This window comes from Physcomitrium patens, chromosome 20 (assembly GCF_059467195.1).
Source record: "Physcomitrium patens ecotype Gransden chromosome 20, ASM5946719v1, whole genome shotgun sequence".
Taxonomy (NCBI): Eukaryota; Viridiplantae; Streptophyta; class Bryopsida; order Funariales; family Funariaceae; genus Physcomitrium; species Physcomitrium patens.
This window is the reverse complement of record NC_143429.1, coordinates 15,776,634-15,802,007: the sequence shown is the minus strand read 5'-3', so window position 1 is coordinate 15,802,007 and position 25,374 is coordinate 15,776,634. Positions and strand designations below refer to the sequence as shown.

The 25,374-nt window shown below is 40.4% G+C and overlaps 3 protein-coding genes across 16 annotated transcripts; 2 read left to right on the top strand and 1 right to left on the bottom strand.

Annotated features, from left to right (window-relative positions):
• The first annotated feature begins 3,068 nt into the window (after positions 1-3,068).
• Positions 3,069-11,554, top strand: LOC112273223 (SUPPRESSOR OF ABI3-5). Of its 12 annotated transcripts, XM_090245410.1 has the most exons (18): positions 3,069-3,450; positions 3,856-3,997; positions 4,262-4,417; positions 4,733-4,773; positions 4,941-4,997; positions 5,348-6,212; positions 6,472-6,543; positions 6,717-6,809; positions 7,118-7,197; positions 7,470-7,608; positions 7,806-7,890; positions 7,988-8,079; positions 8,295-8,363; positions 8,697-8,867; positions 9,152-9,335; positions 9,599-10,552; positions 10,679-10,923; positions 11,217-11,554. In XM_090245410.1, exons 3-18 carry the CDS (start codon positions 4,367-4,369, stop codon positions 11,400-11,402), a joined length of 3,384 nt encoding a protein of 1,127 aa, XP_090101536.1. In that variant the 5' UTR covers positions 3,069-3,450; positions 3,856-3,997; positions 4,262-4,366; the 3' UTR covers positions 11,403-11,554. The 12 variants fall into 12 exon arrangements, with proteins under 12 accessions (XP_090101536.1, XP_024357476.1, XP_073385455.1 ...); XM_024501708.3 differs by lacking the exon at positions 3,856-3,997 and having other exon boundaries at positions 3,311-3,450; positions 11,196-11,554; XM_073529354.2 differs by lacking the exon at positions 3,069-3,450 and having other exon boundaries at positions 3,861-3,997; positions 11,196-11,554.
• Positions 11,555-13,585: 2,031 nt separating this feature from the next.
• LOC112273224 (uncharacterized) lies at positions 13,586-16,245 on the bottom strand. Its single transcript, XM_024501710.3, has 10 exons — positions 16,061-16,245; positions 15,535-15,635; positions 15,255-15,386; positions 15,020-15,120; positions 14,772-14,877; positions 14,606-14,674; positions 14,370-14,434; positions 14,170-14,268; positions 13,966-14,065; positions 13,586-13,785 (listed from the first exon to the last, which is right to left on the bottom strand). The coding sequence occupies exons 1-10, from the start codon at positions 16,218-16,220 to the stop codon at positions 13,723-13,725; spliced, it is 996 nt and encodes a 331-aa protein (XP_024357478.2). The 5' UTR covers positions 16,221-16,245; the 3' UTR covers positions 13,586-13,722.
• Positions 16,246-16,442: 197 nt separating this feature from the next.
• LOC112273221 (uncharacterized) lies at positions 16,443-24,850 on the top strand. Of its 3 annotated transcripts, none has more exons than XM_024501701.3 (15): positions 16,443-16,567; positions 16,817-17,400; positions 17,506-18,127; positions 18,347-18,474; positions 18,697-18,922; positions 19,155-19,282; positions 19,463-20,701; positions 20,876-21,305; positions 21,531-21,661; positions 21,787-21,986; positions 22,450-22,597; positions 22,777-22,933; positions 23,327-23,664; positions 23,835-23,894; positions 24,164-24,850. In XM_024501701.3, exons 2-15 carry the CDS (start codon positions 16,927-16,929, stop codon positions 24,212-24,214), a joined length of 4,332 nt encoding a protein of 1,443 aa, XP_024357469.2. In that variant the 5' UTR covers positions 16,443-16,567; positions 16,817-16,926; the 3' UTR covers positions 24,215-24,850. The 3 variants fall into 3 exon arrangements, with proteins under 3 accessions (XP_024357469.2, XP_024357470.2, XP_090101533.1); XM_024501702.3 differs by having other exon boundaries at positions 16,463-16,567; positions 16,846-17,400; XM_090245407.1 differs by having other exon boundaries at positions 16,536-17,400.
• Positions 24,851-25,374: the final 524 nt, after the last annotated feature.

Here is a 25,374-nt window from a genome sequence, read left to right as displayed (position 1 = left end):
CCACTCTTCTTGCAATGGATCACGTGATTCAATTGGCCCAGTTACGGACACCACAGACAGCGGTGTTCATTAGAAGATGGACTATGTCAACAGGCAAAGAGCAAAAGAAGGAGGCCAAAATTTGAACCAAGACTGAAAGTGGTGTTAAAACAATTCGTGTAACTTTTCATCTAATTGAAATGTTAAAGCTTAATCTTCATAAATTTTGATTCTAATTTAGACTGTTGGTCATTAAGTGAACTTTCAAAAGCTCATTTATGTTTTGAAGTTAAAAGATGAAATCCAATATTCTTGAAGTAAATGAGTTTGACTTCAAATATATATATATATATATATATATATATATACGTTTTTAATTTAGGGTAGATATAGTACGTTGCTTGTAAATACTAATTTCTTATTAAATAAACTAATTATAAGAAATCAAAAACCTAATTTAAATATGAGTTACTCAATATAAGAAAACTAGAGTTTTAAAGCAACTATAGGTTGAGGATTCACATAAAATAAATGGGGAGGATTTAATAAAAAAGAATTGTAAAAAAAATGAATGAAGGAAAAACAAATAAAAAAATAAAGAAAGAAAATTAAATTGATATTATATGCACATATATTATTTAGCTTTGAAAGAATAAAATTTAAAAAGAAGATATTAAGTTTTTTTTCATGAACATCCAAATTTACTGTTATATTTATTTGGATAAGTAAGAAAAAATAGAATTAGATAGAAATAAGTAAAAAATAGATTAAATAGATTATATCTAGTTGAAAGGTTTTTAGGAGCTTTGTAAACATGAATTTGATTTTAGAAGTATTTGTACGTAATTAATATGTTAGAAACTTAGCTAGGCTTTCAAACTACCAATTATGTGGAGAAAATTGTAAAATTAATATACATCTTTGAATCTTCTAAGATGATTATCAACAAAATATTATCAATTGAATATACTTTTACTTACTTCCACCCAAATTTATTTAAATCTACTTATTTAAGTAACTATAATAGTAAATATGGATGTTTGTAACATTATCAAAATATGTATAAAAAAGAAATGACAATAGAAAATCAAAATAATATGTATATTTAAGAAAAAAATAAAATATCTATTGCGAGAAAACAAAAGAATAAAGACTCTTGAAACTAGAAACAAGAAAAACATTCACAAAAGTGAAGAGGACTTTACTCTTACATGTATATATACTATCTAACTAAGAATTTAAGTGACAATATTCTATAGTCCACATAACATATGTCCAATTTGGAAAACACATGTCTAACTTGTATGACATGTTTTCAATATGTGTGCCATATAGCAAACTTGTAATACAAGTGGCTAACATGTAGAACATGTAGTCAATTTGTTAGCCAAGTTTTCAATCTATTAATCACTTACATAAAAAATCAAATCTACATTTTCAAAGCTAAAAGAAGCGTATCAATAAGATATTATTTATTTACTTTACTTTACTTTACTTTATACTTACTTCTATTTAATTCTATTTATTTCTATATAATTAAGTAAATATAAATGTGTGTGACAATCTTAAAGAATGTAACAAGATAATAAATATAATTGATAATTATTAATATAAATTAATATTTTAGAAAAAAATTATAATTTTTATAATTTTTAAAAATCTAAGTGGAATACTATAAAACATTGCATAAGTAAATTTATTTAAAATTATATATAGGAAATATAAATTTAATTATTGCATTAATCTTAATATAATGGGTACTTTTTAAGAACCATTACATTCTAAAAACTAAAAGTAAATAGACAATATAAACCTTGATTTTGTATATTGTTGTATTTAATAGTATGTTGATGCTTATATAAATACAAATATATATAGTTATAAAAGAAATTTTAAATTATTTTTATAAAATATATAAAAAATATAATTAAAAAATAATATTATTCTTAAAATATATTTTCAAAAACTTAGAGCATTTATAAAAATGCATGTAATTTATTGGTTTTTACATTGTTGGTCATGTCAAAATGATTAAACTTATTTTAGTTGAATAAAAGTTATAAAACAAAGTATCTATCTATCTATCTATCTATATATATATATATATATATATATATTTTAGTTGTTGGATTTGGATTATTATTATAAATTTTATTTGTAAACAAATATTTTTGTTTGTATGTAAAAAAGAGATGATGTTATAGCTAAATATAATTAATCTATAGTAAGATCAATAGGTCTATTTTATTTTTTGATATAACTCTTTTTAGTTATTTGAATTTTTATTAGTTAAATAAATTTACATATTTTTGATAGTACATTATTTAAGAATTTGACCAAGTATGTTAAAATTACACATAAGAACATATACATAATTATGTGTGATAAATCTATAAATATGCATTTTTTTTATAAATAATTAATAAATAATTTAAATCTAATTATATTTAAAAAAATTGATAGTAAAAAAACTCAATTCATTTAGTGAGAAGAAATTAATAATATATATATATATATATATATATATATATAAAAGAGAAAGAATAAATAAATAAATACACTAGTTTACCTTATATAATGATGTATTAGCATAATATATGAATAAGAACAAAAACATAACAAATCTATCAAAATGCATGACAATTAGTAACTACTTAACATCAAAAAAATCAATTTCTATAACTCTATACTTCTCTTGAGTAATGTCCAAATCAGAATTTGTAGAAAATACTGACAAATGTGTGATTAATTACTTGCCTCTGGTAATGGATAAAATTCCTATTTATAATACATTATTTACAATATAAACATAATAGTTTTAAAATGCTTTGACAAAGCTCCTTGTTTGCCACCCACAATCATTTTGAACCTTTAAAAAACACTCATTCAACACACTACAAAAACCCAAAAAGATAAAAGAGGAAAGTAAAAAAAAAAAAAAAAAAAGTTGGCGAAGCAGAAAAAAGCAAAAGGCATGAGAGGAAGGGAGGGAGGGTCCCAAAGCGGTGGCAGTTATGGAATCGGACATCCACCGACACTGCGTCGGTATCCCCACTTCTTGTCTTGTCTTCTTCGAATAGCACCACCGATCACCTCCGAAGTCTTCGAGAATCTTAATGCCTCGCCGACACTTAATCGCCCAAACCCATTGCAGTTAAATTTCATTGTGGGGGATCCAACACCCACACTCACATTTTGTGGAAAATGTGTTTGGCTGGGAGCAAAATTGGATGAAGAGGAAGTTGCAGCGGAGAGCATCGTGAGCAGAGCTTGCTTTGGTTGTTGTTGTTTCAAGCTTTGAATGACTTTAGGGTTTCTGGTTGAATTTGACACTGGAGGTGGATCTGTGCCGAGGAGCACGAGGTGGTGTGTCGTGGTGATGGAATGTGAGGGACGAGAGTGTGAATTTCAGGGCTTTCGTTTGATGTGGAGCGATCGGTGGTTGTTTGTGGCGGTGTTTCAGTTGTATCGGTAATCCTTCCTACACGAGCCCCCGCGCTTTGTTTCTTTTTGAAACGTTGAAGTTGTTGATTTCTCCCATTGGTTGCGGAGCGAGGGGATTTGCACCTGATTGGAGATAATTGTATTCTTTGAATTGTGATTGTATGTAATAGCTTGATGTGTGGTGAGTTGTTTTAATTGCATTGCGTTTTGAGATGACGTGATAGAGTTGGGTTTCGATTTCCTGTTGGAAGTAAGACGGTTTGAAAAGCAAGACGGTTTTTCTTTTTTTTTTTTTTTTTTTTTTTTTAGATCCATTCACATGACTATTCATTAGATGTCGAACAGGGTCGTTGAAACACAGATAACAACACGAGAGTTTAGCAAGATGGGTTTGCCGATACAGACGTCACTGTTTTGTGTTGCATATCTCAGGTACACTCAGAGGGCATTCTCTTGGACCGTGGGATTATGTACCGATATTATTTCTGGGCAAGATTAATTTGGTCTCTGCGTGAAGTCAGCCAATGTGTCATCTGGAATGGATGCTTAGTCCTCTGGGCTCACATGCACAGTGGTTCGTGATGCGAGGCCATGAGTATGGTGCAAGTATTTCACTTGTCTCCGGATGTTCTGTAACTATATTAGGCCATTGATACTGTTTGAATAAGCACATTTTTACTTGAAGGCTCTGTTCGGGGAGTGTGGCTTTCCTCATAAGCCTTCGAGGATGTTTAGATGCTCAGCAAGGGACTCGGGAGGCGAGTAGATAGTGAAGGGTAGATCTGCATCAATTTCTGCGACATAATCCAGCGTTGTGTTAATGTTCATCTACTCACAGGATTGTGAAGGCAGCAAGCAATACTTGAGAATAGGATCAATTAAAGGAAGGGGAGTTGCTGATACACCGAAGCCTCTGGTTCCATGCGAAGAGAAGGGCAGCGCAATGGACGGCGTACGGTTTGGGCTGCAACAAGCAAGCTGGGAAAACAGCAGCGTACGCATTGCATTAAATTATTACCACCAAACGAACACGGTTGATGTGGTTTCTTCCTCTAGATCTTCACATGGTGGTGGTAATAGTGGGGCGGAATGCACCCCACACCCATGGCATGGTTCCTGACAAGCTGTAATGACTTCTCTTGTCCCACAATACCCACTTGAACCGCATATCAAGCACGGTCGCGCAAAACCTCGTAGATATGGAAATGCTCATGGCTATGGCTTTCGCAGAAACAAAAAGCAGTGGCGGTTGGTCTCTCTCGTATTTCTGTGTTGGCTGCTGACTCTCCCTTATTCTTTGGATGCACAGGCATTGGAGAGCTTTGATCCATATCTCGGTCCTAATCTCAGGTCTTTCATTTTCTGCTATTACCTATCTCAAACCATCATGTTCAATTTTGTTTGGTTTTGTTGTATGCAAAACACTGGCCTCGTGAATATATGGGAACTAGTTTTATTTTTTGTTTCTTAAACACATACGTCGTTTTATAACCATTATCGGTTTCTGTGCATCCTAGGTTTCTGAACAATTGTAATCTGTTTAAGAACGTGCTGATATGTGTGGGCGTTCACGGGTCAGTTTCTCCTCACAATTTTTTTACTTGATAAGATCAGCTCCTCAAGTCGTTTGTTTTTCACAACTGGTCTCCGTTGCTGATTCATTATGTGCCCTTCAGAAATTTGCAGACTTAAAGAAGAAAGAATGGAACGAAAGAATATCTCCAAGAACGGACATGTTATTCTTTATTGAATCTTGTTCATCATTGATGCTAGAGTCGTTTATGAAGTTTGTTTGTCGTCACTTGTGAATCCTTCCATTTGTTATCCTCGCAATCGTTGAAAACCTGTAGTCGGGGTTTTCTTTACGGAGATGCTGGACTCCTTGGTCCTTGCAACGGTTTCCTGAACAAGTTGTTGCTAACAGGGGCGGAGGAGCTTACAGAGAAAGAGGGTATATTGAGGATTCCTTTCCACCTAGACAAGCAGGCTCTCCCTATTCGCGATGTGCTTATCCAGGAGAGGCTGGAATTGATGCGGATAGCTACCTTCGAAATCATTGGGTACCGAGCAGACGGCTGCCTCTTGAGGAAGAAATAGCTCTACATCGCGGTGCACTTAGACTTGAGAAATATAATCAGGGGAGAGATACTTATCAAAGATCGAGGCGGGGTTCCTCATTGGAGCGGAATGACCGGGATGGATCCTTGGAAAGGAAGGTTCCTCGGGACGTCATATTAGAAAGAATCTCTTCTAGCACTGAAACCCGGGATCTTGATAATGAGGAAAGCGTACTCAGTTGGGAGTACAGTCGCGATCGATCCTCACATGAGGATGGCAGAGTAGACAATCGAGATGTGGGTATGGCTGATATACCCAGACCTCGGAGCGGCATTCCTAGGCCTAGGAGAGATGAAGCACCGGGCTTCAGGAGAGAGGAAATATCTCCGCGAGAAAGATCTAGTCGACGATCTCGAAGCGATGATGACGATCACGATCGCGATCGGGGACAAGAATGTTCACGACGACGTAGAGACCGCGACTTTGACCGCAGCAGGAGCCGCAGTCGCGAACTGGAACGCGATCGTGGGAAATGCAGTCCAGATCGGAGCAGATGCCATGACAGGGTCCGCTCGTTTTATGGTGATGATCGAAATTTCTTTAGGTGCTCTTGTCGATCTCCTCGGAGCAGAAGCACAGAGGCTGTTGGGGGTGAGTCTGGTTACGATGAACTACGAATCGACAGAAGACTGGATAAAGAGAGTTCTCGTTATCACGCTGCTTCTGCAACGGTATGACGACCTTATTCTGCGTCCGGTTGTTCTGTATGACGTTGCTTTTCATTTGTAAAAGTCTCTGCTTACCCATACGGCGGCGATTCTTCGTTTCTGTTCCTTCATAATGAGTGTGCAAGTCTGAGTTTGTTACGCTTTGAAATTTTCTGTTGAAGGTCCTCCTCTCTGTGATATGTCCCGATGGTGCATGCTGCTGATGCTGCTTGATTGCGCATGTTACTAAGTAGCCCTTATTGGTCGTGGATTTTGGCTGCAGCCTCCATCGGCAACACTTGTGATTAAGGGACTTTCTCAAAACATATGTGAGGATGACCTATCCCAGGCACTGGTAAGTATCGCATCAACTAGGCTGCGTTACATATTGTGTTTGTGCCCGCTTTGATTCCCTTGTCAGATTTTGAGAGTATGTCTTATCTCAAGCTTGATGCCGAATGCGCACTGTCGTTCCCATGTAAGTATCAAAGCAGGTGGTTTTGACTTCTCCTTCTCAATGTTTTGCAGGCGGATTGGGGACCACTAAGACATGTCCGTGTAATCAAGGAACGGAGTACAGGAGTGTCACGGGGTTTCGCATTCGTCGATTTTCCAGATGTGGTGAGTTCTTTGTTCTTTCATGTAGAGTTCACTAGTCCCTTCATAACTCTGGTCTCTGTTGATATTTTCCCTTCCTAGTTCGAGGTTGAAACATATTTTGGAATGTTCAATCCAAACAAAATGCTCAGAGGTACTTAAATTTGCTTATGAAGTTACCAAATCTGGCTAATTTGTTTGGAACAGTTCCTGATAAGTAAAGTTGTGCTCACAATTTTTTGTCATGTGTGATCCATGGATTGTTGTGCTAGCCTGACAAATGACTACAACTGCTCCGCTCTGGGTGACTTGACCTTTCGGTGCACTTGCAGGAAGCGGCTCAAAAAATGATGGATGGTGTTGGTTACGAAGGCATTATAATCAATGGTCTTCGCATGTTTTTTGAGTACAGGTCTGTTTGTGCGTGTGCTCGTTTATTTTTCCTGACGGTTGTCGTCATCGTGCAGTTAGTCATATGGGTTGTTATCTTTTGGTGATGCTTGTGGTTATGATTGTACGTTAGGCAGTGTTCACTTGAGGGTTTTGTATCACATTACCGTTCCAGTTGGTAGTTTGATACGACATCTTAGATATCATCGGTTTAGTGCTTGTTCTTTTGTGACAGCCATTTTTCTAACTGTCGCTGGTATTAACTAACATGATTTTCTGTGAACTTTGAAGCAGCAGCAAACCCACAGGTGGACCTGGGATATTGCCTGGCCCGGGTCGAGGTGCATCAGTGAAACGTGGTCTTGCAGCAGCCGATTGGATATGCACAGTTTGTGGGTGCAATAATTTTGCTCGAAGGGTCGTGTGCTTTCAGGTTTATTCCTTAGGTTTTTGATTGTAAACTCGAGCGACTAGAATAAGAATTTACTCCATGTATTACAGAGCCTTTCTATTTCTATGTGGAATCTTTTTGCTAAAGGTCTGCTGCAACTGTATTTACATGTGTTTTTGTCTGGTTCTTGTGCATATTAATGAAGAAGTGTTTTAGTTATAAGTGTTGGTGTTTTACAGTGCAATGAGGCACGCACAGATGAATCACCTGCTGTAGATGTAACCGCTGCTTCAGGAGCAGGTGCTAGAAGGACTTCGGAAGCAGGTAACGTGTAGCAGTGGCGTCTTGCCATTACTTCTTTGCGTTTTCAGTGTGACTTATTGGGTATGCTTTTTCTCATGTTGCTGTGACAGTTTTGCAGGGCCGACTCATGTTCTTGTAGTCCGTGGGTTGGACGAAACTGTTGATGAAGAAAGTCTGCATTGCGAATTCTCTAAATACGCACCCATCAAGGTATTGTTTCAAGTCCTCTAAAGATTGTCAGAATTCTGCTTGTAGTTACCACGAAAGACTTAAGGAGTTTCAATTCATATTTCCACCATCCTTGTTTTAGTTGTAATGTAAACCTTCCGAAACACATCTTACCTTTTGTTGTGCAGTTTTAGTAGTCGTTGTTACAAAACGTGCACTTGTCATGATAATTAATATTCACAGGAAGTTGTCTCCAGGATTTGCGACTTGTACGAGACAAGTTTACAAATATTTCAAGAGGATTCGCCTTTATATATTTCTATTCGGTATAATATTGTACTTTTGTGTTCCAGGTGTTCGTCGTCGAGTGTATTTGATTCATTTGAGACGTTGATATAAATTTGATGCCTACAGCACCTGGAAACTTCCTTTCATGTATTAAAAAGCCATTGATTGGAGGATGTAATGATTTAAGTGTTGTTACTCGTGAAAAACTAGTGGCGAATCAGATAGGTAGTTGTGGCAGTAGCGAACTGTGATAGATGCTTTGACGCGCTGGTAGTTGTATTAGGAGTTGCCAGCGTAATGAGATTCGTGCTCTTTCTATTTAGTGATAGCTGAGCCTCAGATTTCCCTGAGAATGAATCAAATTCTTGAAGGTGGAAGATGCTGCTAAAGCGCTTGATTCAACAAATGGTGTAGCATTGAATAAGAACGGGCAGGTTTTGCGAGTTGCTTTTGCTAGAAGTATTGGTCCAGCTTCTGCTGTCTCTGCTCAAGGCAGTGCAGCTGCTGCTGCTGCGATTGAAGCTGCAACTTTTGCTCAGCAGGTACCAATCCTTTCTGCCGATTGTTATCCGCTGCCCAACTCTACTAAAATATGGGACCTTGTGCTTTGAACCAATTCCACTTACAGCAGTTAATTACGGATACTGGTATTCTCATCTTCTTATGCGGGATTGTTGGGATTAGCCTTGAATGTGTATTGGCATGGGTTGGTAGAGACCTTTACAAGTTTTTGCTCTTTATATAGTGTATCTTTATCTGGGTGTTATGGACTCTGGATGATCATATTTTTGTCATATCTGATTTGTCGGAGTTCTTCCTCTCTCAGTATGATGTGATGGGGTGGCCACCTAAAGAATACAAACTCTGCGAGAGTATGGACATGAGAGTGCAGCAGGGAGCTGATGCAGAGGGAGGTAGTGGTGGTGCTCCTCAGTCAAGTTTTGTTTGGGATGAAGCCTCTGGATACTATTATGATGCTTCCTCGGGTTTTTACTATGATGGGAATCGAGGTAGCAACTTCGGTTGTCCAGTCAAAAGCCTCTTTGATTGCTAAATTTGCCTTGAGTTAAGCCTTATGTTGTGTACAGATCTGAGATTTCAATTAGAATGTGGTGGAATTCTTTATTCGTTTTAATGTAGCTTTGTTGTCTATCTTGCATGACCGGACTCTGAATGTCTTCAGCTCGTCAACTTGTGGTTTCCAGTGAATTGATTATTGTTGCCTTCATAAAATACTAACATTGATGAAGAATGTTCCTACATTAATGTACAGGGTTATACTATAACGGCAATTCGGGAGTTTGGTATACTTATGATAAAAAATCTCAACAATATAATACTTATGTATCACCAGAGATTACAACGACTGCCGTAGAAACTATGGAAACTCCAGTGTCCACCACTGCAGCTTCTACTGCCAAAGCTGCTGTTATATCAGCCCCTGCAAATTCGGCACTTGATTCTCAGTCTGAACCCAAAAAACCAACCCTGGCAGAAGCAGTTGCAGCTGCGGCTGAAGCTGCGAAGCTTACTGCTAAAAATGAAAAAGAGAAAATGAAAGAAAAAGAAAGAGAACTTCGAAAGAGTGTATTGCTTGGAGGCGGAAAGAAGAAGCTGAACAATGTGTTGTCTGTGTGGAAACAACGTCAGCATGAGGATTCGATACCTGCAGCCCTTGCTGAAGAAACTTATCCCTCAAGTTCAGATGTAGTGATGGATGGGACTGTTAACAACTCAATCGGCTGGGGATCTTCACTACGAGTCTCAGCAAGGGTTTCTTTTGTTGCATCTGCTGGTCGAGGAACGGCTACACTTGGCCGTGGAGAGGGAAATCCTTTTAGTGGAAATTATCACCCATTTGAAGGGACTGGGAGAGCCAGACCCGTCCCACAAACTTGTCGTAGAGGTGTTTCAGTATCTGGCGTTTCAAGTTCCTTAGTTCTAAGTGAAGGTTCAGGGAGGGGAGCTGGGAGAGGGAAAGGAGCTGGGACAGGGTACCCATCTATTGGCAGTGGCTGTTCGGAGAGACATGTTGGTGTCACTCCATTCAAAACTGACGCATCAGCATTAGGGGCGTTTTCTAATGTCACTACGGCTATCTCAAATAGAAGAAGATTTACAGAAACTCCTCCTCCAAGTGGCTATCGAGACAGAGCTGCAGAGCGTCGTAATTTGTATGCGTCCACATCGTCTGGAGATTTGTGTGAAGGCGATGGGAAAGGGAAAGGTATACGCTACTTTTAGAAATTAGTTGTTTTTCCTAATCATGAAAAACTAAACCAGGACCTTTGACGTCTAGGCCACCAGAAATGAGTAGATATCTCAATGTTCATCGCGCCAAGTTTATGAGCAGGGAAAGAAATGCCCTTCCCTCCTGGCGTCGGAGCAAGAGGCGTATGCCGAGTGTCTGACATGCCTTTCCCTTCTGGAGTTGGAGGAGGAGGAGGATCAAAACATAGACTGGTCACCGATCCTTCATGTGCTGTTATGGGTGGTGCGGAGAGTGGGTCTTTCGAAGTCATCACAGCTGAGAGAGCCCTAGATGCGAGCAATGTGGGCAATCGTATGCTTCGAAACATGGGGTGGCAAGAAGGTTCGGTATGTGAAGAATCCCTAGCATCTTTTACATGTTTTGTTTTTTTAATGCTGTCCACACGTTCATCACCATTCCAAGTGTTTGTGTTTTGATTATGTTTTAACGTATAGTTCGGATAAACGTTGTTTCATTCAAGTTTCTTTTCTCTTATCTTTTACCACAATCTAATTTATTATGTGCTATCGTTCAGTCCTCTGTTGTGTGCTGTATAAGAATAAGCAATATGAACAAACTAACCCTTCATATTTGTAAGTAATTTAATTTTTTTTTTTAGTGTTTCCGATGTGTATTTCAGGGGCTTGGCAAGGAGAGAACCGGCATCGTTGAACCATTATTAGCTAAAGGAGCTGGAGAGAGGGCTGGGCTTGGAAGTCACAATCAACAGAAGAATACTGATTCGCGGTTTGAGACCCTTCCAGGTGACAGTTATCGGGTTGTCATCCAAAAGAAAGCACTGGCTCGGTTTCATGAGATGATCTAATCTTGCTGTATATTAGACTTTTGTTCATTGCCATGTCGCTTTAGAAACCATTTCTACTGGAGATCTAACTCTTGAGCTCTTGCATGGTGTAAACTTTTCACGTCTACTATAATTTTGGTTTATAAAAATGACTTTTAGTCACCATTAATTAAGATCTAATTGCAAGGATTGTTGTCATGCTTCCATCTGAAATGGTCTGTCAGGCGTAGGTTCTTTATGCCCATTCTAGTTTGGGTCAAGCTTATAGATTAGCCTCAAGCTTCTATGGTCGCCTATTCGACTGTATTGTTCTGTGCGCAGTACTCCCAAAGAGATTTATATACGACAGTGGCAATCTATTTCTGAACCAAACTCGTGGGTTTACAAGGATATGAAAGAATATATTTGTAAGTGAGTTTTTAGGTTGATTACGAGCAGAGCAGCTTGAGATGAACATGCCCAGCTGGTTACCAGAGCTGTGCCTAGTTTATTGTTAGAACCACAGACGGAGTCTTGCCGACACTGGCCTTACAGCAGCATAACAAACATCTAGCTTAAGAATCTGGGCCCTTACATGCTTGAGGTGGTCGCTCTCATCTAATCTGTGCAGCAATCTTCAAATCCCTCCTTGGATGCATTTATTTGACCAACTTGAGCATTTCAAGTGCCATAATCCCAGCTGTACTTATACCTCCATGCACCGTCCACATAGAAGTAAATCCCTGCACTCTCAACGATCCAGTTGCAGTTGACGCAGTTCCAAAGGTCCGGGCCACCATGTCTCTCGTCTCCCCAAAATTGAAAGTACCCGATTGCTCCCCATATTCTATTGAAAACCTTGCAGTTCCAGAACTGGTGATCAGCCGTGTTGAACGCGAAGTAGTATATCTCATTTGTGATCGCTGTGAAAGTCTGACGACTTATCTTGTTCGAATTGCAAGTGAATTGGGTCCGGCTCGGGAATGAGTTCACGATCGCCACATGGCCAGTTGTGGCTTTGACCATCGACACAGAAGTGCTTAGTATTATTGCTGTGGCTACAAGTCTTGCGACTTGACTACTATTACCCGAGGCTATTTTGCGGTGCCTTGTACAATCTACTGTGTGTCCCATCCTCGAGGATAAATCTTTCGTCCCTGCTTGCAAGCTTGTGTTCCAAGAAAAGCACGTTGACAATAATAGACCTGTGATTAAAAACTGCGGAGCAAATGTATATATATATATCTCCCGTCTTGGCCCAGTGGTATTCCAGATGTGATGAAGATGAACTGAGTTCTCTCTTGAAAACTAAATTTCCTGCGGTTTCCTCAGCTGGTGTCCACTTGCAACGTGCTTGCGAGAGGGCATTACCTCCCACATGGAGCGAAGGGCTCCGACATGATTAGGATGCTTGCAGACTGCGATCAGTTGATTATTTGGATGCTTGTAACATTCTAAAAAAAACTGTTCAACGAACTTGATTTTCCTGTTCTGGGAAGGATATACAGTTGATTCGAGGATCAATTGTCTGAGAGTATTGATCGCGTACCTCAGTTAAGAGATGGATAGGAGAATGATCCTTTGTCCTGGAAATCCATTGTCAATGATGTCAACGTGAGAGAGGAACTAGAGATGTGAAGTGTGGTGAATCACGAGAGTAAAACACTTTCAAGTTTTATAATATTTATACATTATATTTTCATGGTTTTGTGGTTCTGTTGTCACTTTCGCAAAACTCGGATATAAGTTGTCAGGGCACTGCTCTGGAATCAGAGCCATCAATACGCCATCCTCAGAGGATAGTGATAAATAGTAGTCGAGCGTGGGTCACCATCGGGGAGCTCACCGTGTGCTCAATTCGTACTATTCAATAGCTCACTATTCAGAGTTACGAGGGTAACACTGGCAACTCGCAATTCGAAATTTTTAGTTAGTTGAATTTATGTTGTTTGTAAACAGGCTCGCTATGATCATCTTGGTTTAAGTGAAAATGATTCGGAGTAAGGAATAATGCCAACATTGATGCTTCTGATAAGGTTAAGAGTGCGTTGTGTCATCGCACTTATCAAATGCAGTTACAACCATCAATTCATAATCAGGTGATTAAGGCATCGAGGTATCCACTGACATCTCGGCTGTTGCTGCAGTGTCACTGAAGCTATATGGAAACTTGGAAGTTCAAAACATCTCATATATCTGATATGAAGGACTTGGAAACCCGTCAATGACAAAGTAAAATTATATACTGAGAATATTTAGAGAATTTTCTGCAAAAACTGGATCGTCCACTTGGGATAGAATTTCCATCTGACCAACTATTTTAATTTTGAACTTCACCTAAAAAGTGATAAGCTTAACCACACTACAAATAGCGTGTTAACTCCACTGCATACCGCCCCTTCTTGGTCATGACAATTTCCCCTACCTGCGATGCAAGCTATTCGTGAGCAAGTCTCCTACAAACCAAAACCTACAGAGAAATACATTGCTTGATGATGTGGACAAAAATATAAAGCAAATGCTATTTTCAAGTCATCAAGTTCTAGTCGGTTAGTCCCATTGAGCCTGATGAACTACGAAAAAGGTTAACGCGATCGGATATTACCTGTATTCTTCCCTTCCCACGTACAGAGACAACATCTCCAGTCTTCAAAGTCAGACTCGTCTTGGTTACTTCTTTCCAATTGACTCTCACTTCTCCACTACTGTTTACACCAACATACATTTAGGAGTGAGGATGTAGAAGTGGAGGCCACAAGTTACAATTCCGAGAGAGAGAGAGAGAGAGAGAGAGATGTATACAACACACCTGATAAGTTCAGCTAATTTGGACCGCGACATGCGAAAGCCGGCACTTGTCAACGCATCAACACGCAACGAAGCCTCCACTGACTTAAAGGTGTCCACCCTGAAACTCCATCAGCGTTAGAAACCATTGATAGGGTTACAGAATCATAAAATTAGATCGGAAGGAGATAGCCCTTTGAGTTAAAATTTTAGTGGACCAACCTAGGTGCTTTTACTTGGAGTGCGCTCAATGGTATAGCTGAGGTTTGTACTGCTACATTACGCACCTGCATGGATTTACAAGGACATAAATTAGTTTATATCCAGATGAAAACATATTTCTTCCAAACTCGCGCTAGAAACATTGTTTACAGGTGAGGAGATATTGAGCCCAGTAAATGTAGAGTTTTTTAGTAGAGGTTTAGAGAAAAGTGGGCTGAAGTAAGTATATAACAAACCTGCACTAGTGATGAGCAAAAGAACTCAACTAGCTCAGGAACCACCAAAATCTGGGCTCCTTTCTCTCCCTGCCAAACACAATATGTGAGATATTTGGGGTATACAGAGCTTAGAAGATTCAGAAGAAAACTTCACAAGGTGACAAACTTCACAGAATGCAGGTACCTGCATAATTATGTCGCCCACTTTGTCACGAGTAACACCCGTGCCTAAGATAGATCCTAGGAAGTCTCCGTGTGTGGCACTCTCAAACATGAAATTCCCAGAGACACTGTTTCCATTCGAAAAACCATAACCACAAATCATTAAAGCGAGTAAAATGCAGCCTGTACTCATTGCTGCATTGAGTGAACCACTTGCAACACTTCAAAATTTGGCAACGAAAACAATTAATTGATAAAACAAAAACAGACCTTAATGCTGCAACTGCTCCAGGGTAACCAGCATTCCCTCCTTCAAGGCTGCCCGCCTCTATAGTCTCTACATGTCCAACTGAAAGTCGACACCTCTCTGCCTACCCCAGTGTTTCCACCACATTCACCTTCAATGATATCGACACTGAAGAACACCCCGCAAATGAAAGAGAAGATGATAGTATCAAGAGTCTCCACAGCCGAGGATCGGCGGATTTGGGCACAGAGACAGTACCTGAGCATAACCGCCAGACACCAAAACCCCCACATCTGACAGTCTTCGTACTGCTGTTAGGGCATCGTTCAAAACTGGTGGAGTGAGGAACGCTGAGTGTGCGACTTCCCATCTATCTGCTGCGGTTCGTGCCTAATGTGAAGGTGACAATTGATTGTTGAAGTTGAATGAGAGCGGGAACGGGGGAGGAATTGTAGGATGTATGCATTCAGATTTGCAGATTGTCGAAACTATGTCGAGTATGCTATGGTCAATGAGAGCTACGGGTGCGAATCTGTACCTGCTCTAGAATACGAGCGACGTCGTCCACATGAGCTTTATCCACGCCTAACAGAAGATGGTTCTTCTCGTCGCGTGAAAGCACGGCCGCGCGACATAGTCCTATGCAAGCTCACCCTGCTTTAGTTACTCTCGCACTATAGGTACTATGCCGAATACAATGTCAATCGAACGATGGCTGGCAGAGTGCAAGTTTTTTCGCATAATGCACATGGAACCTTTCTGCAAAATTATAGAGCAGTCTTTCTGCCGTGACAAAGAAGCAAATGATTCTTCCATTCTCGGCGGATGTTGACTGACCAAAATTTGGGATACTGCACTCTGTAAAGAGAGGTGCATGATGAAAAACCTCTCACCATTGCAGATAATCCACACAATTCCGTAGAGACGGTCTGAATTAGGCAATTTCAATCTATGCACCAAGCCCAAACCTCAGCATGCAAATTTCATGGAAAAATTTGTGGAGTAACATCAGATTCAAAGTCCCGCATAAGCATAAGAGGTAGAGTTCCCAAGGTAACATTCACCTGCGTTGCGACGCGAGAAGCTATAGCGCAGCTTCGGAGGCTGCGTGAGGAACAAACGAGGCACCAGTCGCAGTGGGTTACCAGAGCTGCTAGAAAGCTGCGTTGCCATCCTGTTCAGCGTGAGGTTCACCTGTACAAGGTTCGACATCACCAACGCCATCGTCTCACATCTCCCCACTGGGTTAGCTATCAAACTTCGAAACATGCGAAAGCCGAATGCTGAAGAAAGACTACGAAGTTGATACCCGGAAAAAAGTATGGTTATGTGGCCTTCTCTTATTACACCCGGACCATGAGTAACGTTCTTCGGCGATGGTAACAAATGCTAAGCAACTTTCAGATTCCCGAGATTCCGAAACCTGATGATTATACGTCACGGTGACGATCAGCTTCATCAGGGCACACAGTATGCTGCCTATCTTCCGATGGTTAATACACAATGGACCCTGGATTTTTTAGGTGCATGCAGACTATTTGTATTGCTTTGAAGGTTTAATTAGACAGAAGGTATTTCAACTCAAATGAAGCCACGAGTCGATTGATCTCGTTAGGGTTTAATTTCTGTGATGGCCTCGCTCGGGTTTGACACTTTGCCAGGAGAATCCTTTTACTGGAAGTTTGTGTGTTGCATGCGCCGTGAGGTTTTGGGTTTAGCAGTCAGCATTCTGATATTTTGAATGAGGATTTTGTATTTGAGGGCTGTCCATAGTTTGCCCTTAGAGCAACTGTGCTGAGGCTAGCAGTTCTTGGATTAAGTGCAGGAAGCCTGGATGTACCTTGTTCAGGTTTTACGCTACGATTCCGGATGGCTGAGGTCGTTTGGCTTGGACACAAGCGACAGTGAAGCAGAGAGCTGAGAAGCGACGATGGCGTTAGGGCTTATTGTCTCTCCCGGATATGGATCCTCCTGTAAAGTAGAGCTTCCTCTTCAGAACGTCTTCTCCCAGAAATCCTCGTTGAGTAGTCTTATCAATCGCCGCATACTTCTGAATTCTTTAACGTATCGCTTTCCTCCTCACTCCAGACTTCCAAGAGTCTCCGTGCGTGCAACTTCATTGTGGAACCAACACAAGGTAGCAAATGAATTGGGCAAAGTGCCCAACAGCAGCTCTACCTATAAATTATCGAATGAATTTTTGGAAATTCTAAAACAGCGCAGTGAAAGTGGAGTAAGTGAAGAAGCAGTGAAGTTTGATGGCAAGGATGCCGCAGATGATTGGTACGAAGATGGTGGAGATTCTTTCCTTCGGAAGCGACGAGGCGAACGTGGCCATGTGGAGAATACGTGGAATTATGAGGCGAGCAGCGAAGGGTATACAAGCTCATCAACCGATACAGAGGTTAGTGCCTTGAACATGATGCTTACGCATTTCGCAGAATATCTCAAGAGTCTTGGATGAGTGATTGTTTTTTCTAAGTCGAATCCGTATTCTTTTCGGAGACAGCGAGAGGACTGGCACTTCTCTGCTAGGGAACGGCGAGACTCGATGTCTGGAAACTCTGGGCCAGGGGACAGATCAGCAGGACCCAGAGTAGTTCTCTCCAAATCGTATCCATCGATACCTGCAAAATTTTCGAAGTACACTCGGTGGAAAGACCCGAACCGAGGACGCTCCCGTTCAGGAATGGTTCGGCAACAAATGAAGGATGTCCAAGCTCTTAACCAACCTTACTACAAAGAGAAGGCTGCTTTCTTTCGCGACTTTACCCCTGATGTCATAAAGCCTGAACTACCGTGCCAATTCAGCTACTCGGAGCATCCTAACATACCTCCTTTAGGATTTCGGGAACCAGTTTACTCTCCTTTCGGACCTGAAGGCATGGCAAGGCCTTGGACAGGCAAACAACCTAATGTGGAGGGTGCACGGATTGAATTTGATTCTTTCAAACTTCCTCCACCAGCTATGACGAAGGCCAAGCAGGTGGATCCCCCTGGGCCTTTCCTGGAGGGTGCAGGTCCCAAGTTGGGGCGCTCAAGGGAGGAAATTTTGGGAGAACCTTTAACCAAAGATGAGGTTCGGGAGCTTGTAGGACGGGCTTGCGCTGAGCGTCGGCGACTTGATCTAGGTAAAGTTCCCATGGATGGTATCCTCTCGCCATGTTTTGGGAATTTTACAAGGCTCTTAATGTAGTGCAAGTGTGAGACTTTTCTTTTGGGTCCCTGCTGTTGATTTGAATCAGGACCTCAATGTGGTTGGTTGTGAAGAGTTTCTTGCTAGTCCTTGAAATGCCCTCAAAGCGGATCATCTGAGGAGTTTTTTCTTGTGCGATGTTGTCTCCTTGAAGGGAAGGATGGTCTGACGCACAACATGCTGGAATTATTGCATAGACACTGGAAACGACGGCGGGTGTGTAGAATCAAATGTTACGGTGTTCCGACCGTGGACATGGACAACCTGTGTCGTGTGATTGAGGTGTGCACTTTAGTTTCGACCAAGTACCCGTCATATTTCGTGTATCACAAGAGGACAAGGCAATACTGCCTTAATTCTTTAAATTCTTGTTTTATTTTTTTTACGTGGGTTATTAGCTTGCTTGAGGATAACTGTCATGTGCAGATTTGTGCAGTTTGTTTTTTTATTGTCTTGATGGATCAATGGATGCCGTTATTTGATGTCAGTATTTTCATGAAACAGGAGAAATCTGGAGGCAAGATAATCCGCCGTTCGCAGGGTATGCTCTACGTCTTTCGTGGACGCAATTACAATTGGAACACTCGGCCTCAGATTCCAATAATGCTATGGAAACCACCCGCACCTATTTATCCTTCAGTTGTGCAAAGTGTACCTGAAGGATTGAGTGAGAAAGAAGCTGACAACCTTCGAGCGTTAGGGCGAAGAATTCACTGTCTTTGTCGCTTGGGTAAGAATACCGAAGCTCCCCAGGGTCTTCCAATTGTGAAACTGAATCTTTTTCTTGCATAGCGATATCGGTTCCTCTTTTTATGTCATTAAGCTTTGTTATATATGCCGAACATCCCAGTGGTAAAGGCTTCTCGTGGTCTGAATCTCAATTGAGATGAAAATTGTGAAAATAATCGAATTTTACTTGCAGTATGTCTAAACAGCCTAACAAGTTCGGTGTTGGTTTTCAGAGAGGGCTGGAGTGTACATAAACCTTGTGAAGATGGTAAAAGACGCGTTTGAAATTGATGAGCTCGTGAAAATAGATTGCAGGGAGTTAGACAGAAGTGACATGAAGAAAGTTGGTGCAAAGCTCAGGGTAAGAGCCGAAACTATTCAGGATTTTTCCTAGTATAGTAGTACCTCATATTTCAGCCAGTTTCTATCCTGTGTATTACGTTTCTAGCTTTCAACGTTTGCAAATATTCAGTCCCTAGTATTCTATCTCATATTTGGCTGCGTTCTACTCGCTCATCTACTGCAATTTTTGTTTTGACAGGATTTGGTGCCATGTGTGCCTCTCTCCTTTGAACGGCACTTTATGTTGTTGTGGAAAAGGTCTCGGTTATATGATGAAAATCAGGGCAGGGACGGAGACACCTCTGGTGCACTTTATGGGATGGGCGTATCTGAAGATGGCGAAGAGATACGACATGAAATCTCCAATGATGAAGAAAATGAAGTAAATGGTCTTCCAAAAATTTGTAGTAATCTAGTAGATGAACAGGTTAAGGATGACGTCGATGCTGATGCACAAGAGATTGTTAGCAATGAGCAGCAACAGGGAGAGTCTACAATCCGTGGAGGAAAAGGTGATATCCAATCCGGAAACATGTTACTCCGAGAGCAAGTGTGTTCTACTGTGGTTGGAACTGGCGATTCTACTCCCGAAACTGGACGTACATCATCATCAGACAATGAAGTCCAAGTTAATTATAATGCCGATTCTCGAGGATCAGGAGCCATTGACGTTGCATATGAGGAATCTGAAGATGTATTACCGAATGGTAGCAGGAGTAGGGATCAATTCACTAACCATAAAGGAGCTCAAGTGTTATCAAGTAAGAATGCTCCTGCAGTTAAGGGAGCTGAAGAATCTGTTTCAACGGAATTTGATAAATTATGGCAGGATTCTCTTAACTCAGATGAAGCAGTGACCTTGGATGAATCTGAAATCGACCCTGAAAGTGTCTTGGAAAAGATAATGAGTCAACATATTGATTGTCAGAAATGGAATTACGAGTTGGATTCACGAGAAGAGAAGCTTCCCGATGGCTCAGGCACCTCAAATTTCGAGTCTGAAGAAGGATTTAAAGGCGGCACGCCTTTGAATCCACTGAAGGAAGGTGGTGCGGAAAAACCAAACGAAGATGAATTCTCAGAAACGGACGAACGGTTTGACCAAGATGACTATAGTTCTGGATTGTGGAGGATGCCTAGATCCTCTTTAGGAAGAGATGCAGATCAATTCGAGGAATATGGTGAGCAACCTGAAGAAACAGAGGACGCCGGAGATGTACTGCCTTCATCCGTGGCAGATTTTACAATATCACAAGACGAATTAAAGAGATTGTGTGCACTAAGGCTGAAAATAAAGGGTTGGATGAAAATTGGTACTCAAGGAATCTCAAGGGGCATTGTGAAATCGATCCACAATAAGTGGCTTGTTTCTGAGATTGCAAAAGTGAGATGTGTCGTACCAGGATGCAATATGAGGAATCTCCATGATAATCTTGAGGCTAGTGACTACCTACTTTCCATCTTTTCTTGGCTGATTAAGAGGTCAATAAATTGTGGCGTGATAAATAGAATTCCAACTTCGTCTTTTCACACTGTCCATATACAGAGTGAGTGAAAATGTGTTTATTCTTTGTGTATTCAACGATCTCTGCGTGTGTTTTTTTTGCTGCAGAGGTTGACTGGTGGAATAGTCATATGGAGGGAGGGACCTGCAGTGGTGATTTATCGAGGAAAAGATTATGTACCTGTTTGGATGCGCAAAATGGATTTAAGAGAGGAAGCCTACAGAAAACGGCTACAACTTCTTGATTGTGATGAAGAAGACGAAAGTCGGCAGCTAATGGAGGAGGGAACTTCTTATGACTGCCAGACAAACATGATACAGGAGTCAGAGATTGAGGATCTGATGGATGATTTGGGACCGCAATTTGTAGGATGGATTGAGGGCGGACGCGCGCCGGTTGATGGAGATTTATTAGTGAACTCCAACTTCAATAGTCCCTTTAGGCGGCTGCCGTATGGAGTGAGACCTCGACTAACCAACTTTGAAATGACCGAGATGCGTCATCTAGCTAAAAAACTTCCACCACATTTTGTCCTTGGTGCGTACGTTCAAACCACAATTGGTAGTAATAGACATATCGCACATCATATATTTCCACACGGTCCTCTTTTCAGTGATGCTGTAAAGTTTCGTCCATGTGTCATACTGGTTGCCATTGCATTTTACTGCGAGGATTGCCGCGTTTCAATACTTCTTGCTTAGTTCGGATTGCTTAGTTGAAATGCGAATTGATTCACGCGTATGTTTTCTTTCTCAATTTCAGGACAATGCAGAGGACTCGAAGGGTTGGCCTCAGCTATTGTGAAATTGTGGGAAAAGAGCGAAGTTGCTAAAATAGCTATGAAAAGAGGTGTCTCAAGAATCGTTAATGATCGAATGGCTTCAGAATTGATTGTGAGTTATGCTCCTACGCCTTCAATTCCTGTCGGACAGATATGGGAGTGCTCATGTAGACTGATTTTGTGAAGAGATGGAGAATAGTTGTAACTTTGCAATGTGCGTTTCTGTACGATTTGCAGAGACTTACTGGAGGAGACTTGATAGCTCGAAACATGAGTTACATTGCACTCTACCGAGGGAACTCCTTTTTACCGGCAATTGTCAAAGGAACTTTGAAGGAGAAAGACCACATTGCCAGGACGCTTCTGGAGGATGAAGAGAGAAATCGTTTGGCTGGTTATTGCAATCACATGAGATTCGATGCACAATTGAGGCCCAGGTACTAAAACATGCCCTTAAACGATGTTAATGTGTTATAGTTTATATCTTCTCCCATTACGGGATATTGATATTTTATCCTTTTCTTTTGGATTTCTGTATGTCGTCTAAGTCTGAGCCTTGAACTACGTTGTAGATGCTAGGATTTCAATTTCGGCATCATTTATTGCTAATGATGTGCTCAATGCTCAATAATCAGTTGGAACGCAAGTTAACTGATCAGAAAAAAACTTCCACATATTTGACTTAAGTTCTTTGCGAATTATCTGTTATTATGAGTGGTTCCTCTAGCTTGGCTTCGTGCAATTTCATTTTGCAATGGTTCTATTCATATCGTGTCTAAGCTAAGAAATGTGTGGTTCATAGTCGTAATGTGTTATTTTTTGAAACATTACTTTTAGAGATTCTGTGTGGTAGTGATAGTACTTACCTTGTGTCTTCCTTTTTCTTTGTGCCGTGAACAGTAATGCAGGGACCCTAGCAGAGACATTGGAGGAAAAGGCCAGATGGGACCCTTGGAAAAATAGTGAGGATTATTCCACTAAAGCAATACTTGCACGGAAAGCTGCAAGAGATCTAGCCCGACAAAGGATGCAGAGAATACTCAATTCTGTAAGTTCATTCTCCTATAATTTTTGTATACATAGATCAAGCCTGAAGTTTGGGCTGTTTTTGCTAAGCTCAATATTCATGAAGATTTCTGCATACATGGTAATAGATATTGAAATCAGATTCAAGCCAATACGAATCGGTTTGAATGTTGTCTTGTGTGTTTGATCTTTGTTCTTCAGGTTTCTCAGAAGATTAGCAGCGCCGAGAGGGAGCTACTAAATCTGAACTTAAAAATGAAGCCCAAAGATATGCATGCATCTAAGGAGGACGTTACTGAGGAGGAAATGTATACTTTACGTAAGATTGGGCTGCGCATGAAGCCGTATCTTCTCCTAGGTGAGATACTATTTTATTTTATTTTTAATTTCTTATTTTACCTCCATTATCATTTCTTACTCCGAACTGCTTAAACAAGTAGATCAAGCGCAGTCACTAGTATGTGATACAGATATCTGTATAGAGACAAGATGTCAGAACTTAGACAAAGTGAGGATTTTAAATGTAGTAAGATGAGTTGCTTTGGTTAAAAGTGAAGGGATCTCTTTGGATTTTCATACTTAACTGGTTGACAAGGGAACTTTGTTCTTCAGAGTAAGTACATATTCTGGTGATTACTCATTCTCTTTAATACAGTTAAATTTCACTACTTTGTCAAGGTTGTATTTAGATACTGTTGCTTTGTATTACCGAAGCAGAATTATGAATTGTAAACTTGTGGATGCTATTCAGGAAGGAGAGAAGTGTTTAGTGGCGTTATAGAGAATATGCATCTCCACTGGAAGTGGAGACAGCTGGTGAAGATTATTGTGAAGAAGAGTTACTTTATGTATCGGGAGAGGGATGATATTGAGAATATAGCTAGGATGCTTGAAATTGAGAGTGGAGGGGTTTTGGTTGGGATTTGTACCATTCCCGTTGGAGAAGCTATTATTGTGTATCGTGGCAAAAATTATCAACGTCCCAATGATGGGATAAGCCCACAAGGCCATCCCGATGGGTTAAGGCCATGCGGCCTGCTCACAAAAAAGCAGGCTTGGGAACGTTTTAATCAGAAAAGGCGGAAACGGGTATATTTCTCACTTTCGTTAGACTTAAACATGTTCGAAATCTTAAGTAGGATTGTTTGTGTGTGTGTATACATGAAATGGGATTTTTGGTCTTTAATTTAATACTACGACGCAGGTAGTACAAAAAACACTTAGCAACTGAAGGTATTTACGTTTGTGATTGTTCGCAGTCTTTAGAAAAGCATCTAGTGAAGTTGGAAGGAGACTTCAAAAGAATACAAGAAGATCTGGTATGTGCTTCAAAACTTCTCCGGAAGTTCTGTTTAAATTTGAAACCTGTTATTACGAGGCGTTTGTCAATTAAAAAGAGAGACCGATTGATACATTTGTTTGTAGAGTTTAGGAACTAATTTTGAAATCTAGAATTAACGTGCAGGCATACATACTTAGGGCGTGCTAGCACTAAATATTCTCACTCTTACGACATCGTTTATCTACTTACCGTCTGATTACTGTACTTTATTTTCTAACGATTGCCAGTGGGACCGACCTTGTACAGAAAAGAATGGAGGAAGGGGATGTTAGCTTGAACAACGGTAGACAACTGTGAGTGCTTAACAGCACTATTCTAAAGAGTAGTCCAAACTACCTTCAGGTTAACAAAGGGGCCCTTGAGTGACATTGCTCCAGGTTTTGGTCACTCAACCTGATAATGGACTGGTTTGACTGCCGACCACTTAGTCCAGCGCAATGGTATTCCTAATCCACCCCTCCACCATGGGTACAAAGGTTTCCTTTTTGGAATTGTGCAGCGGATTGCTCAACCTGAAATACTTTCGTGCACTCCAATGAAGTGCTTCATAGAAATGTGTGCTGCATGTACTATGTGTAAACTGAGACCATTCAAAGTCGAACGAATATACGAGCCTTATAATCTGTATTGTATGACTGCAAGTTCACATTGTAGTATTAAGTTCCTAGGTTATCACAGTTTTTCATATAAGTATTGAAAAGCTTATGTGGAGAAGAGAATTTTCACTACCAGGATGGGAGGGTTTCCAGGGCCCCAGCTTTAGGTCAGGAAACCAGCATTGTTTTCTGGTGCAGGGCAGAATCCCGGTGAAGGTAGTGCAGATGTGTTTTGAAAAAGAATCGCCCTGTTGCACCAATGGATACACATTCATCTTTAAATTTAGTACACGAGATCAGTCACCAGATCATTGGTCTTGTGAGAAGTGTTCGGTGAGATGCCAGTGTCGGGTTTTAGCGATGGTGGTTGCGATTATGCTAGGCTCGTCGAAGATTACCTAGATCTATCAGCAAATTTGTTTAGATGGAAATGTTTAAGCTCTTGATGTCATTATTTGTTGAATTCATTGTAGAGGTGTTGATGTGTGAGTTAGCTAAGGTTTAGTGTGGCTTAATTCATTGTGTTTTGGTCTAGTTATACTTGTGTTTTGTTTATTTAATGTGTATAGAGCATGATATGTTTGTTAATTGTCTTTGTGGGGTTCCAAGTAGAGGGGAGGAGGAGAGTGAAAGCAATGTCTTTGCAATATATTAGATGTTTGGTGGGCATTTGGGATGTTTTTAAAGATTTTAATGCTAGTACTCAATAAAATTAAGCTTGTATGTATGTTGGTTTAAATTGCAGTGAAATAATTTTGTTTTGTATTAATTTTAATATGTACATTTTTTGTCTATTTTCTCAATAATTGGTATCAAAGTATGGTTGAGGTGACATTATGGCAAGGAAGAGTTCAAATGCAA

What these genes read in the sequence shown, in the direction of transcription:
- LOC112273223 (XM_024501704.3), top strand. Translation starts at nt 4,553, where the DNA reads ATGACTTCTCTTGTCCCACAATACCCACTTGAACCGCATATCAAGCAC. An exon ending in TCGTCGATTTTCCAGATGTG is followed by an intron (nt 6,810 to 7,117) that starts GTGAGTTCTTTG and finishes GTGCACTTGCAG; the next exon opens with GAAGCGGCTCAAAAAATGAT. An exon ending in GAAGGGTCGTGTGCTTTCAG is followed by an intron (nt 7,609 to 7,805) that starts GTTTATTCCTTA and finishes GGTGTTTTACAG; the next exon opens with TGCAATGAGGCACGCACAGA.
- LOC112273224 (XM_024501710.3), bottom strand. Translation starts at nt 16,220, where the DNA reads ATGGCGTTGGTGATGTCGAACCTTGTACAGGTGAACCTCACGCTGAAC. An exon ending in CTCCAAGTAAAAGCACCTAG is followed by an intron (nt 14,269 to 14,369) that starts GTTGGTCCACTA and finishes ATGGAGTTTCAG; the next exon opens with GGTGGACACCTTTAAGTCAG. An exon ending in AAATTAGCTGAACTTATCAG is followed by an intron (nt 14,066 to 14,169) that starts GTGTGTTGTATA and finishes TGGTGTAAACAG; the next exon opens with TAGTGGAGAAGTGAGAGTCA.
- LOC112273221 (XM_024501701.3), top strand. Translation starts at nt 16,927, where the DNA reads ATGGCGTTAGGGCTTATTGTCTCTCCCGGATATGGATCCTCCTGTAAA. An exon ending in GCGTCGGCGACTTGATCTAG is followed by an intron (nt 18,128 to 18,346) that starts GTAAAGTTCCCA and finishes GTCTCCTTGAAG; the next exon opens with GGAAGGATGGTCTGACGCAC. An exon ending in AAAGAATACAAGAAGATCTG is followed by an intron (nt 23,895 to 24,163) that starts GTATGTGCTTCA and finishes GACCTTGTACAG; the next exon opens with AAAAGAATGGAGGAAGGGGA.